Below are 16,067 nucleotides of genomic sequence, written 5' to 3'. Positions count from 1 at the left end.
ACCAATTTCTGTATCAGTTTTGTTTTTTTAATTTACCTGGCTGGTGTCAACGGGAAAAGGTATGAAGGAAGCCTGTGAAAGGAAGTGTGTTGTGCCAAGTAAATCCCGAATTCCATCAAAATCCCTCTTGTATTCCTTCACAGGTTCCACTCTCATCTTCTCTTTTGGAAGTAAGGCCTCATAGCATGGGGCATAGCCAGCTGGTGGTAAAAATTTGAACTCTCCATGGCGTCCACCAAGAAGGAAACGAACCCTAAAATGCGATGTTACATTTTTCAACTAAAAACTGCAAAAAGAAGCTGAACAAATTGATTACACAATTTTAGAAACACGCAAAACTTTAAGAAACACCAACACATTATACATACAATTTTTAAATGACTAGATGTCGCTACCTACCAAGAAAAAGAACAAGAAGAACTTTTAACAAGTAACTGCAGTTCTTGTTCATCATACAGTACGGTGATGACTATTAATATATTGTTTATTTTGTTTACATACAATGGACATCATATGTTAGGCAACTGGAGTATCTCGCCATTTCTAGACGATGCATTTCTCAAAATGAGCTACTGGTGGCAGAAGATAAAAATAAGCTTTGAGGGAGAGCAGGCTCTGCTGGAAGCTGATGGTTGTTTCAAAGCTTATTCTAGGATGCCTGAAAGGCAGATTCCTCTCCAGACGGAGAAACAGACAATCTTCTTAGACGATTGGCTCGAGATTCTGTTCTGAAAGCTGTAAAGAGACCTGGTCTGCCCTTTTTGTGAAGACATAACAGGTTATGTGCAATACACAGGACCATGTTTTCCTTCTTCTACAAGTACTAAGGGCGTGAAGCTTTTCTTAACTCTCCTTTGATGTTTTTCTGGTGAGGAGGCTTTTCTGTTTCATTTTATTTCATTGCATTTGCACATATTCCTACCGTACAATTGGCCACAGACGGCAGTGAGCCTGGTACTGCTGTGTTTCATTAAGTTTTCAAAACTGGCAAAGCATTAACATTAATGACCCCCAACTATGGTTTTATAGCAGATATTCGCTAATTATAGATCTCTTTCACAATTACAGTATTTTGGTGAACAAGCAAGGTAAAGGCGACACAGACAGTTTACAAACAGATGTAGGACAGATGGCGAGGAACCTGAGATGTTGTGACAGAGAACATACAAAGTCTCAGAAAATAAACTCACTTGACCCCGGCAGAAAAGCTCACTACCGGAAAAAAGAGGCCTTCCGTGTAAAAGTTCTCAAACATGCCTTGGACTGGCTGCCCGTTAATACGAAATGAAATGCTGGGCACACCTAAGTCCAAGCAACAGCTCACCACATCATCCGATGCCAGAAGATGCTGATTAGTTGAGGCCACAGCTCTGGGTACCCGGCCTACAGACAAAACGTTATGACAATGATAAAATGTATGTGTAGGTATGTACACCGCTTTATGCAATACCTGCACACAAATCTGTACAGACAAATAACTACACGTTAAGGGGAAGCAATACAGAAACAGAACATACATATGATAAATTACTAAAGCACATAGAATGGGAAGGGGGTGCCTGTCCCAAACGCTATCTCTCTATAGGCTCCACTTAAACCAAAAAATGTTATAAAAATTGTGCCATATACATGAAAGTCAAAGGTAATAAGGTCATGTCAGTGGAGGGGTAACCAGCAGGTCGCTCTCTAACTGAAGTGTTCCTAGGTACTCGAAAAGAAAAAACGTGTACCTAATGTGGTTAGTGGTGAACCTGGAGAGTTGCAAGAACTGCTTGTCGGTTACCTACAAGTTACATGCCGTCCACCCACAGAATAGAATCCTTTGTCATTATTTGTATGGAATCTGGAACCCTGGTCCGCTGAATGAAGTATAGATCATGCAATGTACACCTGCTATATTTTAGTGCTGCTGGCTTATGCGCAGGAAACTAGGTCTTGTTAGAACATGAATAATGCCCTCCACTGTAATCCCACCACGTGGCAGACGTGAGACACAGATGCATTCCAATTCTTAAACATATTAATCACATAACTAAGCTGGCATTTCAAAGAACGCAGCCTCAAAGAAACCGTGCTATGTACCCTGCCGGTAAAGATTGAAGTATGATATAGAGAGAAATGATAAGCAGGGGTCTACATATTAAAGCCTACAAGTAACCACTGGCCGCTGGTTTTGTGTTAGTAATGCTATCAGCACAGCCATTTGTACTTTTCTTATAGCAAGTAAAACTGACAGTAAGAACCGTTACAAGAACTAGTGCTACACATGACTACAAGTCATGTATCCTAAACATCAGAACCTCTTTCGGTCAGCTAAAAACCTAAGCAAAACATGATACACGCTAAATATACAATTAAAATGCTGGTAATGGTCAATATTTCTATCGATGCACACTTTTGTCAAATGAAAACATGAATGGAGCATTATTTGACATGGTTCAAGAATTATTTGTGTGAATATTTAACTATCCAAGGAATGTTGTTTCTATTTATTTTAATGTTCAGCAGACTACGTGGGGATCAATGCCTTGTTGTGAAAACATGTACTTAACAACCGATAGACTGATACTAGGTGTATGTTATTAACGAACCCAAGTGCACAATGTGTAGCGCAACTCACAGAAGTCAATGACTGCAAACACTTACCAGACCATAGGTGAAGACCATCAAATCCATAAGAGAAAAGATCATCACCCACCCCGTTGCCTCCCCAGCCTTCCCCTCCACCAGGGTACGGAGCATAACCTGAGGTGGAGGCCCAACCAACACGCAGGTGAGTGGGTTCCGGGGTCAGAAATGGATCCACCTGATCTATGATCGTCTCAAAATACCACTTTTTGTATTGAGCTGATCCTTCTGCTACTCCCAGGAAAATGTTTGGCCTCATACTGAAACAAAGAAAAAATTCTATGGTGTAAGACTACACAGGTTGCAAACACACACAAAAAAAATCTTATCTCAGAGGTGTGTGACTTTTTGCATGATGATACACCTGATGACGCTTGTTCCCTAAAAAGACCTTTATGAATGGTCATCATCAGCTCTGTGAATACATATTTGTGTTCCATTCAACACTAGAACAAATGCTTATTGAGTCTCCTACTAAAAGATCCCAAGTAAAACAAATCATTTACAAACAATTTCAAAAACTAAACACATTTGTTTGGTCTTACATTTATTATATGTCTTACATGTTGTTCAATGGTTGAATATGTGAATAATGATAACACTCATGCACTATGAAAGGCAAACCCCAGCAAGCGTTTCCTGGAAGTTGGGCTGAGCAGACCCTTTACATGGATCGTTAAATCAGTAAGGAGAGTTTTATGAAATCTCCCACATTACCTTTGTATTGCTCAGGACCAGCTCAGCCCATCTTGCAGGAGATGATCACCAATGTGAGAATATAGTGACGTGAACATGATGCATAGTGATATCCGGTACTTTAAATTGTCACCTCTCTGGCATTTTTAGTGAATAGACCCCGGTGTTAGATTGCACACATAAGATTAACAGCTCTAAAGGATTCCTGATAAAGGAACACAACACTATAACCATGAAAAGCACAGCAAAAAAAATTATAGCAGCAGCACGATTTATTTTAAAAGAATGAGTCTATGTTATACCTTGTGACATTATTAACCAAGCGGGTCTGTAAAAGTAAATCTCTCCTTGGTAGCAAGTTGTCACAAATGAGGTTCTGATTTGTGCGCACTGCAACTCCATTACAGACGCAGAGAGAACATAGGACATCCAGAACCTGCGAAACAGAAATGAAAAGTTATATGTCAGAATATAGAATCCCACAGCCCACCCACCATCACTTGCACCTGTGGCAGGCAGCATCCTCATAGAGGCTCGAGTATGGATGGAAACCCTCTCATAACGTTGTGCATCAAATTTAGCCTGTGATGAAGAGATCTGATTAATTGGCTTGGCGCTAAGACTTAAACCTTGAAAGTTAAATTAGTTTGAGTGTGCTACCTCTCCAGGCCATGTGGTCACTGCAATGTTACTTGCTGTGGTTTGACTGTACGTGTTTTGGCAGGACACACATCCACATTTTAGCAGCTCTAGTACTGGTCATACGTACAAGTCCAGGATATGGCTGGATTGGGGCAAGAGGAAAATATCCCAGTAATATAGTGACTTTAAGCCATAAATTGTCAGATTGCAGATCTTGTCGTGACAGCAGTGACTACAAACAAGGGATTGCTTAGAAAACCCAAAGCCTTAAGATCTCATTATGGCAGAAAACCTGATATAAGTGAAATAGTAGATTAGCTGCTCAGTAACCACAACATGGGGTGTACTAATAAAGGACACAGCTTCAGACTTCTGTGGTTTACATGTATGAAGTGAATGAAAGTCTGGACATTATATAGTTTTGGTGGAGGGTCCCAGTTAGAATCGAGTTGGTCTTGATAGGAACTGTAATTATGTGTTGTGCACATTTGTGCGATTTACCTTGTGGTTCCGTCCATGTTTGTCCAGGAGAGAAATTATAGAGCGGATATGTCCCTTCTCAATTAGATTTAATGCTTCTGGACTTTCAATCAAGATGCAGTGGAGAACCTCCAATATTCCTGCAAGAACATATAGCAGAAGCAAATCCTAGTTAAAACCTATATACAGTAATGGTGGTTAATAACAGCAGGCCAGAAACAAACACACTAACAAGCTTTAAATTGATACAAGAACACATCATATATATTGTGGTGACTGATATGAGCCACCATTATACAAAACACAGGTATTCTGTATGATCTGCCTCAGCATTACACTGCATTGAAAAATGACTTCATATCGGGCATACACTGTAATAAAATATATACATTCAGTGTAAATCGGTCACAGGGTGGAATTGCTAGTCTGAGTATAAGGTACAGTAAACATCATTTTTCAATCCTGGTCTTTACTCCCTCCCCAACAGTGAGAGAGTTGTTTCTCATTGCTTGAGAGTATAAATGGGACAGGTCTACACGGCAAGAAGGACCAATGTTACAAACATTTGGTTATTTTGTATATAAAAAGGTATACGTCAAGGGTTCGATAATATATATGTATATTTAATAATAATAATAAGTCAATATTGGCCCCACAACATGAACACACCTGATGAAGATTCAAGACGCTCTAATTTACTTATAAGCCAATCCAGGTTATTGGAAAATTGTGCACAATTACTTCTGTTACCGCGAATCAGGGCAGCTGAGGAGAGAACATAGTGTTAATAAACATATAAACGTATTGTGCTACGTAACCTAAAATGCTCCTTTTAGGCATTTGTAAGGTGTGCCAGTTAGCAGAGTCAAATTTAGGTTACCAGTCCCTTTTCATAAAAAAATAGTTTACCAAGTAAATATTGGTAAACAGCAAACAAACAAATTAAAGACATACAACGGAGAAGCTCCTGGAATAAAGGCGTAGTGATGTATAACGAAAGTAGATAGTTTATCAGTTTGTGATCCAAGGTAAATGCTGTGGATAATAGTCACACTTACCTAACAACTGATAGAGAAGGTTGAGAATTTCTTTCCATGCTGGCCCAGCTTTCTCCCCTATGATTTCGGTAAAGTGTGCTGCACCGCTATACGCATTCAGTCGGTCAATGCAGTTTAGCACCAATGCCAGCATTCCCTGAGTCGCAAACAGACACATCCCAATTTAGGCAAATGCAAGTATATATATATATATCTATATATATATATCTATATCTATATATATATATATATATATATATATATCTCAAATCTAGAATTATGTAAAATTACGTTTGGCAAAGGGCATCGGGTTCTTAAGCAGTTTTCCCATTTTGCGGATAACGGAAGAGGTAAACTGGAGAAATGATGTTGTAGATTCCTTTGGGGTTTCTATTGGTTTTCACTGTGATATAGCAGTTTATCCACAAATTGCTTCTAGAATATCTTTATACGTGTAGTAGATCTATGTGCACAAAGTTTATATGTCTAAATTGTACAATAATGTATTGTATTGTCTTGCTGCAATTCATTTACACGTGACAACATGGTGCCTGGTGTTCTGGAAGCCAAGGAATTACCAAAGCATTAAAGGTATATGTGCCGCTGATATGGAAGTATATATGGGTTGTGTTAACCTGAGGATTTTTTTTATTGGGGAGAAAAATCAATATTTCTGTGGACCAAAGTATAAATCCAGAAAACAGAAATCCTTTTTGATTATGGCTTCAGTCCTATTGGTAAAAATCCTATCGACGCTCACGCATTTAATTTCCCTTTAAACTTTAAATCATTATCAGACCTTCCAAAAAGATGAAGACTTGATTACTATAATCTCTAGAGCAGGATGAAGTTTGGAGAGTAATCTCCAATGTATTGGGAAAGGCGCTGAGTTGATAAGGCATATCTTAAAAGATTTTTTATACATTTGTTCTGCACAATGTTCTCTGTTAAAGGGTCTTATCCTCGTACCTCCTCTTTGAACAGGTTCTGTCGGTTCTTTAGTGAACGGAGTTTATTCTGTTTATCTTCATGTTCCAGTTCCTCCTCGGGAGGCTGGAAGTAAGCAATCAAGTCTTGCAGGGTTTGAACTACCTCCTCAATAGGCAGGGCGATGGGGGCTGTGACCGTCCGGTTGTTTCCCGTCAGAGAATCCAAATCACTTAAGAAATGAAAAACGGCAGAAAAACAATTACATTTACAATGTATCCTACTAAGATTTCCGGTTATCATCCTTTTCCCCTGGTAACTACCACACAGAGCGGATAGGATGATCTGCGGTCAGGCATGAAGCTTATTTTATATGCAATGCACATTAAGCGATAACATAATACATAGCATCAGCTGGTAAACACGGCAATGAACGTTATTGAAGTAAAAACATTATTTACTTAATAAAAGGAATACCTCGGTATGGTGTTTTGTTTCCGTAAGATGTCAGCTGCACCCGTCTTCACAGGTAATTATACTTCCACAATTTATTAACATGTTTTTCTAAATGATTTTATTTACAACCGTGGAGACAGCTTTTCCATGTTTTGGTGATAAGGACTGGTGACATTTTGTTCACCAATGTGTGCAATCAAGACCTCCAAATATAGGCCACACATATGCAGGAATTTCTCAAGGGATAAGGTGGGATCCATATCTAAACTGGGATACAGTGTGATGTATACTAATCTGGTGATGAAAACTATGCCATCGTATTAAATCGTATCAATGATTACAAGCTGAACAAATATGAGCAAACGGTGGCAGACAGCCATGCCTGAAATTTTAAAAAGGAAGCTTGCCTCCAATATATTCTACCTGTTTGCATCAGGACACAACCAGGGCTGGCCTTAGGGGTGTGCGACCTGTGCGGCCGCACAGGGCGCCGTGGCAACAGGGCTGCATGCCCGTGACTTAAATGAAAACATAGTTTTTTTGTGTTTTTTTTTTTACTTTATTTTACATCCTCCATGTTAAATAAAGTTTTTTTTAACTTTATTTAACATGGAGGATGTTAAATAAAGTTAAAACAACAAAAAAAACACCAATGTTTTAATTTAAGTCCCGGGCAGGGGCGCTCGTGAAGTTTTCAGCAACCGTTCGGCGCCCCTCACTCTCCGTGACTCGGTCGCGGTGCCGGCGTTTCATGTTCAGCGCCGCAATATGACATCATATTCCGGCGCTCAACATGAAATCCCGGCACCGCTTTAGAGCGGGAAGACGGACACCTCCCGCTCCCACCGCAGGACTCAACAAGGTAAGTAAGGATAATGAGAAGTAGGGAGAGGGGGTAGATAGTGAGAAGGGGCAGAGGGGGGGAGCAGTGAGAAGGGGCAGAGTGGGGGGCAGTGAGAAGGGGCTGAGGGTGGAAGGCAGTGAGAAGGGGCAGAGAGGCAAGGCAGTGAGAAGGGGCAGAGGTGGTAGATAGTGATAAAGGGGGATAGATAGTGAGAAAGGGAAGTTTTGTGACAAGATTTTTTTACTTTCTTTTTTTGGGATGGGGGGAGCGCCAGAAGAGTAGTCCGCACAGGGCGCCAGAACACCTAAGGCCGGCTCTGGACACAACGCAATATACAGTAGAAGCTAAAGTTGCTGCATATACATCTACTAATACCTACAGCTACTTGTGGCAGATGTTTTAATCTGCTTTAGCTGTACCTGATAAATTGACTGAATAAGCCTGTGGTGTTACGAATGATTCTTGCAGCCTGGGACTCCTCGTGCTGACACTTCTGTAAGGTGACACCATCGTCCATGTGTCCTTCTTGGTGAAGGATGGCCTGGAGAGACATAGCCAAGGAAAATATATAACGAGACCTCTTACTGCAGCATGATCTATTTCATTCATTTTTTGAATGTCTCTATTATGTGGCTGCATCTATATTTACAGCAATGCGTAAATCGGAGTGATCGAAATCCGTCTGCTCAATACATTTTAACCAAATTAAGATTTTTATTAGTGTCTGACTCTAAGTAGAAAAACAATGTATACAGAAGGGAACAATAGATAACCAATGGTTATTCAAACTCTATTTTAAGTCACCCAACCAGGTACACGCTTACTGGTAACATCCCTGAATATTACTGGATTGCCACCAATTTCACATCACAGGAGTCAATTTATAACAAGGGTTCACGTTACTAATATTGAAACTGAGCACTAAAACTAAGTGTAACTCCCAGAAATACAAAGGTGAGAGTTTAGTGATCTTGGTGTGTCGTCCAAGATTTTCAAGGGCTTTCATGAGTTGTCTCAAGTTGAGTCCCTGATGGTTCAAATGGAGATTCAATCCAATAGCTCAAGCTACTCAATGGCTTTGCCCACCGGAAAATAAGTGCCTCTCTGGCAATTGAGCTTTAATGAGATTTGACTGGGTCTAGCTTTATGATACATACTGCATGTTCATGTCTATGAGACAAGTACTGAACTTTTGGATTCATCTCTGACCCTCATCTACAGACCCCCCAGAGTAACATATACATTGTAAAATGTATTGCATAATGCTCATATTTATTTCTCTTATTTTATACTAGTTTACAAAGTAACATGCAAGTGCCTGTAAACGTATGTAACATTTTCCTGCTACTTGAGACCTAAATATGGTGTGTGACCCATGACTTTATGGTCTCTGTATTTCCTAAAGCATTAAACACTATGCATGCAGTAATTATAATCTAGGATTGCATGCACAATCATTGCATATTAATGAATTTACTCTTCGCTTTAGTGGTCCCAGCCTTGCTGTTTTGGCATCTTGAGCTTTGTAGGTCAACCATAGGCCACTGTCAACGTGTTGAATAAAGCAGATGGAATCTCCATACTTAATCTCCGCTACTCCCATGCCATCAATGTCACGCTTATGGCCGGAGTCCAACTTTTCCTAAAATGAACAAGGAAAGAAAGCTTTGACATGAATGCGTGAGCAGCACTGTCCTGCAGGCAAAATGAACTGTGGGTTTTGGGGTATCTCCTTCCAAAAGCAACACCAAGTGGAGCTTATTAGTGTCTGGGACAGGTCTTTTGATGTGGCCGGTGACACATAAGAAAAAATTAACGAATGGTGTATAAATTATGCATCGCTACAATTGAAGAAACCCACATTGTATTACCATCAGCCTTAAATACATACTGGGAACCAAAATGAAAAGTGTTGTGTAACGTCTGGCAAAAATGTTTTGGAAACTGTACGCCAAGAAAACTATTTGCATTTCAACATTAAGGGCTTTTCAAATGAGTCTCCCAATACTCCACAAAGTGAGCTCTGATCGCAGAGTTTATTACCAATATTTTCTACTCTTGACCATAAAATTGGAATCATAATGAATTACAGAGACAAACGCACTACAGCTTAGAAGGTCTCACCTTGGATGCTTTGAAGCAGAAGGCTGATGACTTGGTGTCTGAATGGGTTCTGTCTTGTAACACTAATCCTTGGTCCTCCGTCAGTGCCAGGTACTGCCCAGAAGTAATATGGCGAAGGCGGAATGTTTGCCCCCATCGGATATGACTTCCACTCCAGCTGCACAAATGACACATGCTCATTTATACATTTAAACTCAGAGTATGGAGATTGCAAGTGTGGCACGATAGGAATAACCCATCCAGCTGGATGATTAAATATAAATCTAAAGGCTGCTACCTTATTCTGAGGGGCTCCACTCTCCATAATGACCTGGCACGGACACCTGCTCCTCCAGCTTCGTAATTCACTTTCCTAGGAGGAGATATAAGATGTTAGAAGCAGCAAATTATTGCCTCTTAATAATACAGCAACCTCGGCAAACGAGTGTCTCAGGAGCTGGTTGAAAAAGTGGTTTCCTCTGGGAACTGGGAATGGTCGTTCGAGCGGACGCTGCTTTTAATGCAAACTGCAAACAATGCTGTTTAAAAAAAATATAAAACCATGGTGGTAACGAACGCCCAGAACAAAAAGTGAAGCCATTTTGACGAGAACAGAATTTGACCCGGGGAAACGTAATAGAGAAATTTGATTGGGATAGAACTGATTGAGCTGTAGCTAAGCTAAAAGTCATTTGAATGAAGAGGTTATTACAGACCAACAGAAATGTACAACAGAACGTGAATAGATTCATAAGCTTTCTTGTCACATTCAACAGAAAGGATTCTAGATTCATATTTAAAACAAAATGACATTTATTTTAAGCACCTGGCACTAGCTTTCCTGAAAAGATGTTGTATTCCCAGTTGGGGACTATATGACCGTATATTTGAATGTAAACAAAATGGAAGAAGGGACACAGATTATGGGATGTATAAAACCATATATTGCCCATATAGTTACCCCTCCGTATCCTGGACACTAGGAACTGTCAAAAGTAAAGCTTTATTCCGAACATCTAGCCAGATTGATACCCAGCATATTTATATAATTAGTATTTAAAAGACTACTGTTATTCGTGAACATGGTTGGTATTAATGTGCCAATACGTGAGTACCAGAGAGTATTAGTGGAAAGAAAGCAACTGACTGTGGACTTCATTGTAGGGTCCTGGTAAAGTTTCTATTAGAATATATATATATATATATATATATATATATATATATATATATTGAAAATGCATATTTATGGCTGATGTAACCCACCTATGCTGGGCCTCTCCCAGGTCAGTAGATGGGATTGTCAAACATTCATCATGGCCATGGAAAAATCGCACCACATGTCCACCAAGAAGATAGCCTGTGGAAGAATACAATAGGTAAAGTACATATCAGAAATGGGAGTTGGTGTGTTAGGCTCTATTTGAATATTTGAGATATCAAGCTCCTGTTGGAGCTCGGCTAAAAGCAGAAGAGTATTCTGCCACCCGTGGCCCCGTGGCAGCACTTTGAAGCATATCTCTCACTCTGTATTCAGCTTACTTTATCTTCTGCTTGCACCTGGCGAGCTGTTGAGCTTCTTGTGTGGGGGTCATGTAACATTGCGTTACATGACCCCCTTATGCGCTCGGGAGGCTGGCCACGCGTATAGTGTTATACTTTAATAAGTTGGCCAATTGCCTCCTTGTCCCTGGATACACCGTGTAAAGGCCAGAGGATTACCGGAAAAATAATAAAATCCTGGAGGGATATTTGCTGTTTTTGGCATCTTTGATGTAGGTACAGAGTGGGAATTACAATATCGACAAGCAATAATCCTTTCATTGCCACATAAACTTCTGCAATCTTTTCTTTTAACAATAAAAGCTTAATAACAATCTGTTGGTTGAATGGCAAACTTATCATCTCAGGCAGATACACTTAATATAACTACACATATTCTTTGGATAATATTAGTTCACACATGGCAAAGGACCTTATGTATAAGGACTAACTGCTGAACATATAGGTACAGAACTATCCGTCAATAAAGATATAGTTTTCATGTACAATGCATAATGGAGTCAATTTTGCACTGACCTCAATGTATTTTATCGTAGGGAAGTCAGTGCATACAACGATCGTATATTTACACATGCACAGCCAAGCAAAAATAAATCACAAAAAGGATGTTTACCCCTATCACACACTTCAATCAACATAAATCAGAACAGACGTGTTTCTAATTTGAGTTGGCTGAGGTCTCAGAATTATTTCAATTAGAAACATGTGTCTGTACTGATTAAATAAATCTCACTGATGGTTAGGTGGTTTTGCCATTCTCACAGCATATATTGATGTGTGATTAGGTCATACAGTCGTTACTGCTTATGTGTCTGAGAACGCTTGTAGGTTAGTCTTGTATATTGAATCAAGGCCCTAAAGTACTGCGTAGCATCCTAGAGTGCCCATCTCAAAGGAGAGCTACTAAATGGTTTGGATGCTAAAAATGATTAGGAAAGACTAAAGGATAGTAATAGGTATAGCTTGGAGGAAAGGAGATTACTGGGACAGAGGGATGCATGGGATAGGCATAAAACTATCCTTAATGTAAGACAAGACCAAGGATTGATTAAGGTCTGAGTTTACTACACGGTAAACTACACAAGCTGAATGGTCAAATTCTGTTATACTGGCCACATTTATTATAAAGAGTACAGGGAATTGTTCATCTTTCAGCAACATTCATATGTCTTGTGTAGCTTTAGAAATTCATAGCAAGAAATACACAAGGAAAACTGGATGTGTGACTATTGTCTGTCAGAATACATAACTTTAACTTTGTCCTTTTCCTAAGGGCCAGAAACATCTGTTCTCAGAGGCCAGGAAATAAACGTATCTGCAAGCTTAGTCAATGGCTTCAGAACCTAGCACTGACATTTAACAATAAAAAAATCAAGTAAAATTGAATACTAGTAAACAGTAGGGACAAAAACAAGGTTACATAAACGTGACGCGTATCTATGTGCGTCATAATCAAATCTTAAGGGCAGTGAGCACAGTATGACGAGGGTGAAAACACTGGGGTCTCAGCTACTGTCAATTGTAATGTTAATGTTAGATCTGATGTTCTGGGCCATTTAGCAGAGACAGATGAGCAGTAAACAGCCAGGGGAACTAAAACCCTAACGTCAGCTGTTTCCCTGAGGCTCCAAGGATGGTCTGGAGATCATCAGAAAATCCCAGCGGTGGGATGTGCAGTATTGAAAGACAAATGAATGAAACTCGCTCGGCTCGTAGCAGGCGCTCGGCTCGTAGCAGGCGCTCGGCTCGTAGCAGGCGCTCGGCTCGTAGCAGGCGCTCGGCTCGTAGCAGGCGCTCGGCTCGTTAGCAGGCGCTCGGCTCGTTAGCAGGCGCTCGGCTCGTAGCAGGCTAAAGCGATGAAATTCACCTTGCAGCCCAAGTGGTTTGAGAAGCACTAGGCATCTATGGTAAAAAGAAATGTATGCTTTTATTGTAGCTCTGAAGTCCAGAGGTAAGAAAATAAAAAAGGAGCGTTTTTAATAATTAAACACCAGCATTCTTTATTTAAGAGTTTAAATCATTTCCCCAGGCACGTGGAAGCCACTGCATATAAAATACAGACGTTCAGAAAGGCACTGATGACCCACCTTCCTCCACACTGCTCCCAGAGCATGTCGGATGTACATTCCACAGGGTCTGCATGAAAGAGGCATCTACTTGGATGTTTCCCATCCCGTTGGATATGGACAAATGCTGTATGGGAAAAAGACACATATAATAATAACAATAGAATAAAAGCCACCTACGTTCTAAACTAGTATTTACTACTGACTAGTGCTTCTAAGGAAGAATGGAACACGTATGGCTGGTGCGAAAGAAAGTAGTTAGCCCTAACAAAATTTTTTAATATTAACACATGTATATTGTACATATTTACAAACTGCAATGGTCACAAGTCTTATTGAACGCTAGCTGTTCTTAACATATGGCTGTAGACTTTTATCGTCCTGATCTTGTCACAGTATACTTTTTGTATTGATATGTAACAACATTTTAGGCAGACTTTTATTTTTTTTTTACACAAACTTTTTTTTGTCTTAATTACTTGTCAGTGTATGAGCAGGGGCCGTTCTTGCTAGAAACTTTGTATAACAGCTTCATAGAGCGTTATTGTAAGTGTTTTTAAGTACTTGCCAACCATCCAATGTCTGAATTGTACAGTGCTGTGGAATACGTTAGCACGTAATAAATACCAAGTAATAATGATAATAATGATAATACTACCTACAAACATGGAGCAATGGCAGCCATTACGCAAACTAAGATAGAACTACCGCTCCCAGTAGTATACGTTAGTAGAAAATGCTGATGTTGAGAAACACATACCAAGTATCTTTCGGAGGAAACGCTGACCAAAATGAGATCATCTCCAATCCGAACCTTTTCTCCTTCTGATCTCTGTTTGGAAGCAGGATGTATTGTCCACCAGCAAGCCTCTCCTACAAAGAAGCAAGTACTAATTAATTCCCTATATTTCTTCTGGTTCTCATTTTTCCTTGGAGATCACTCTTGTATATAGTAATCCTCACTTGTTAGATTAATATTCTTATAAACCTCTAAAATGAAGTACCCCTCCTAACCTAATAAACATCTAAATATACTGCTTTACCTCTTGGCTGTATAATTAAACGAAACAAACCGTGCGATACCACAGTCTATGTCCTGTACAGTAGTTGGCTTACTTGCTCGTCAGTTGAAAGTGAATCAGGTCTCATTTGTGTTATCCTGCTGTAACACAATACGGGAGTCAACGCTTATCTAACTTGTCTTCTGGACAAAGACAAACCGAGTCTACAACGGGAATATCTCCAGACTACAACACGTTCTTACACAGCGGCCACTAAGCTCTGATCAGTTCATAAATCATGTATCCAGCGCAATCACCCCTTAATTGGCTTTCCAGTCCAAAGACTTTAACTGTTCCAGCCAACGTTGATTAACATCGCCCTTGTTTCTGCCTAGTCAGTTACTAAACTGCCTCAAAATGTGTTTGTGAATAACAGTTTAAATCCTGCCACTAAACTCCCAGGTGTCCATGCTCTACAATTCCAGTTTTCAACTCCAAATCAATTGTTTAAATACAGAAGTTAATGTTAACCTTAAACCATTAACTTTAATCAATCACAGTATCTGTTTTCAACATTCTATTTTAAAAGGCTTGAATCTCAACTAGTCTTGTATGGTATGTATGTACTATATATAACATTTGTGTTTGTTATGTATTTGTGATAGCCACCTCAACGTAAAATACATTATTACTACAGCCACTACCTTGCATGACCTGTTCCTTTACAAACCCTACCTCGTGAGTCATAATCACGCTCATTCATTTGGTCCTAGAATCAGAATTCAAATGGTCTTGTCAGCATTTAGTCCGTGTGAAAATAAATGTATCTCATACAAAAATAAATGCAATTTACAATGAAATCCTGCGCACCAAATCACGTGTGTCTTTGAAGACCAAAGTTATGGGGAGAGTAGGTCTTCCGTAAGGAAACGTGAACTTAAGTTAACTAATATTACTATAAAGAAGGAGAAATGTGAATTAACTGTCAAATCACTTCCTACCGGTTGAAGTATCCCGCAGTCCCACATCAAATGCAAGTTTATCTGTCAGGGATCTTGATGTCGTCAAACATGTCAAGTACTGTAAAAGGTATACAGGAATAAAACACGCTTGTTAAGGAGGATATCTGAATATACTTCCCATATGAGTGCAAGTCGGATCATCTTTACGGCCTTCTCCCCGTTTAGAGGCAATGTTGGCGTAAGTGTCAGAACTCACCATTCCACTGAAGGAATGTCGAAGTAGGATTGCGTGACCATAGAGTAGCGTCCTGTGTCCACCTCCATGAGAGGCCTGGGGTACAGTAAAGAACATGTCACGATATGACGCCTGTGCAAATGCAGGTATACAGTTTGCTTTTGTTCATTCCTCGGAAAGAGTGGGAGAGATGCGCTCGAAACATATTGATTCGTGATGGTATAATAAGACTCAGGAGTACACTTGGAAGTCTTGGGCAGCCAAGCCATGTATCAAGTCTATGACAACACAAATCAATTACAAAAAGAATGTCTGTAGGTTCCTTTTATAGAGGAAGTCTAATATCAGTTGCATGCCACACCAGACCTGCACCTTCTCACGAAGGAAAAAGCATTCATCTATATCTCCTCGACACATTGCCTGGATATGC

The 16,067-nt window shown here is 39.8% G+C and overlaps 1 protein-coding gene across 1 annotated transcript in view; it reads right to left on the bottom strand.

The window, feature by feature from the left end:
- Nucleotides 1-16,067, bottom strand: part of LOC149284634 (ryanodine receptor 3-like) — a 147,394-nt gene that overhangs the window by 119,221 nt on the left and 12,106 nt on the right. Inside the window, 17 exon segments of the mRNA XM_089496281.1 lie at nucleotides 37-253; nucleotides 1,191-1,383; nucleotides 2,647-2,888; nucleotides 3,627-3,760; nucleotides 4,468-4,586; nucleotides 5,116-5,211; nucleotides 5,505-5,640; nucleotides 6,453-6,642; nucleotides 8,130-8,251; nucleotides 9,188-9,352; nucleotides 9,835-9,991; nucleotides 10,112-10,186; nucleotides 11,077-11,170; nucleotides 13,461-13,566; nucleotides 14,200-14,312; nucleotides 15,442-15,520; nucleotides 15,659-15,733. Coding sequence (XP_089352407.1) covers nucleotides 37-253; nucleotides 1,191-1,383; nucleotides 2,647-2,888; nucleotides 3,627-3,760; nucleotides 4,468-4,586; nucleotides 5,116-5,211; nucleotides 5,505-5,640; nucleotides 6,453-6,642; nucleotides 8,130-8,251; nucleotides 9,188-9,352; nucleotides 9,835-9,991; nucleotides 10,112-10,186; nucleotides 11,077-11,170; nucleotides 13,461-13,566; nucleotides 14,200-14,312; nucleotides 15,442-15,520; nucleotides 15,659-15,733 — 2,313 coding nt within the window.

Source organism: Sceloporus occidentalis, unplaced genomic scaffold (assembly GCF_023333645.1).
Source record: "Sceloporus occidentalis isolate IW3139 unplaced genomic scaffold, rSceOcc1.0.p SCAF_89, whole genome shotgun sequence".
In the NCBI taxonomy this organism is placed as follows: domain Eukaryota; kingdom Metazoa; phylum Chordata; class Lepidosauria; order Squamata; family Phrynosomatidae; genus Sceloporus; species Sceloporus occidentalis.
This window is presented reverse-complemented; position numbering and strand designations above follow the sequence as displayed.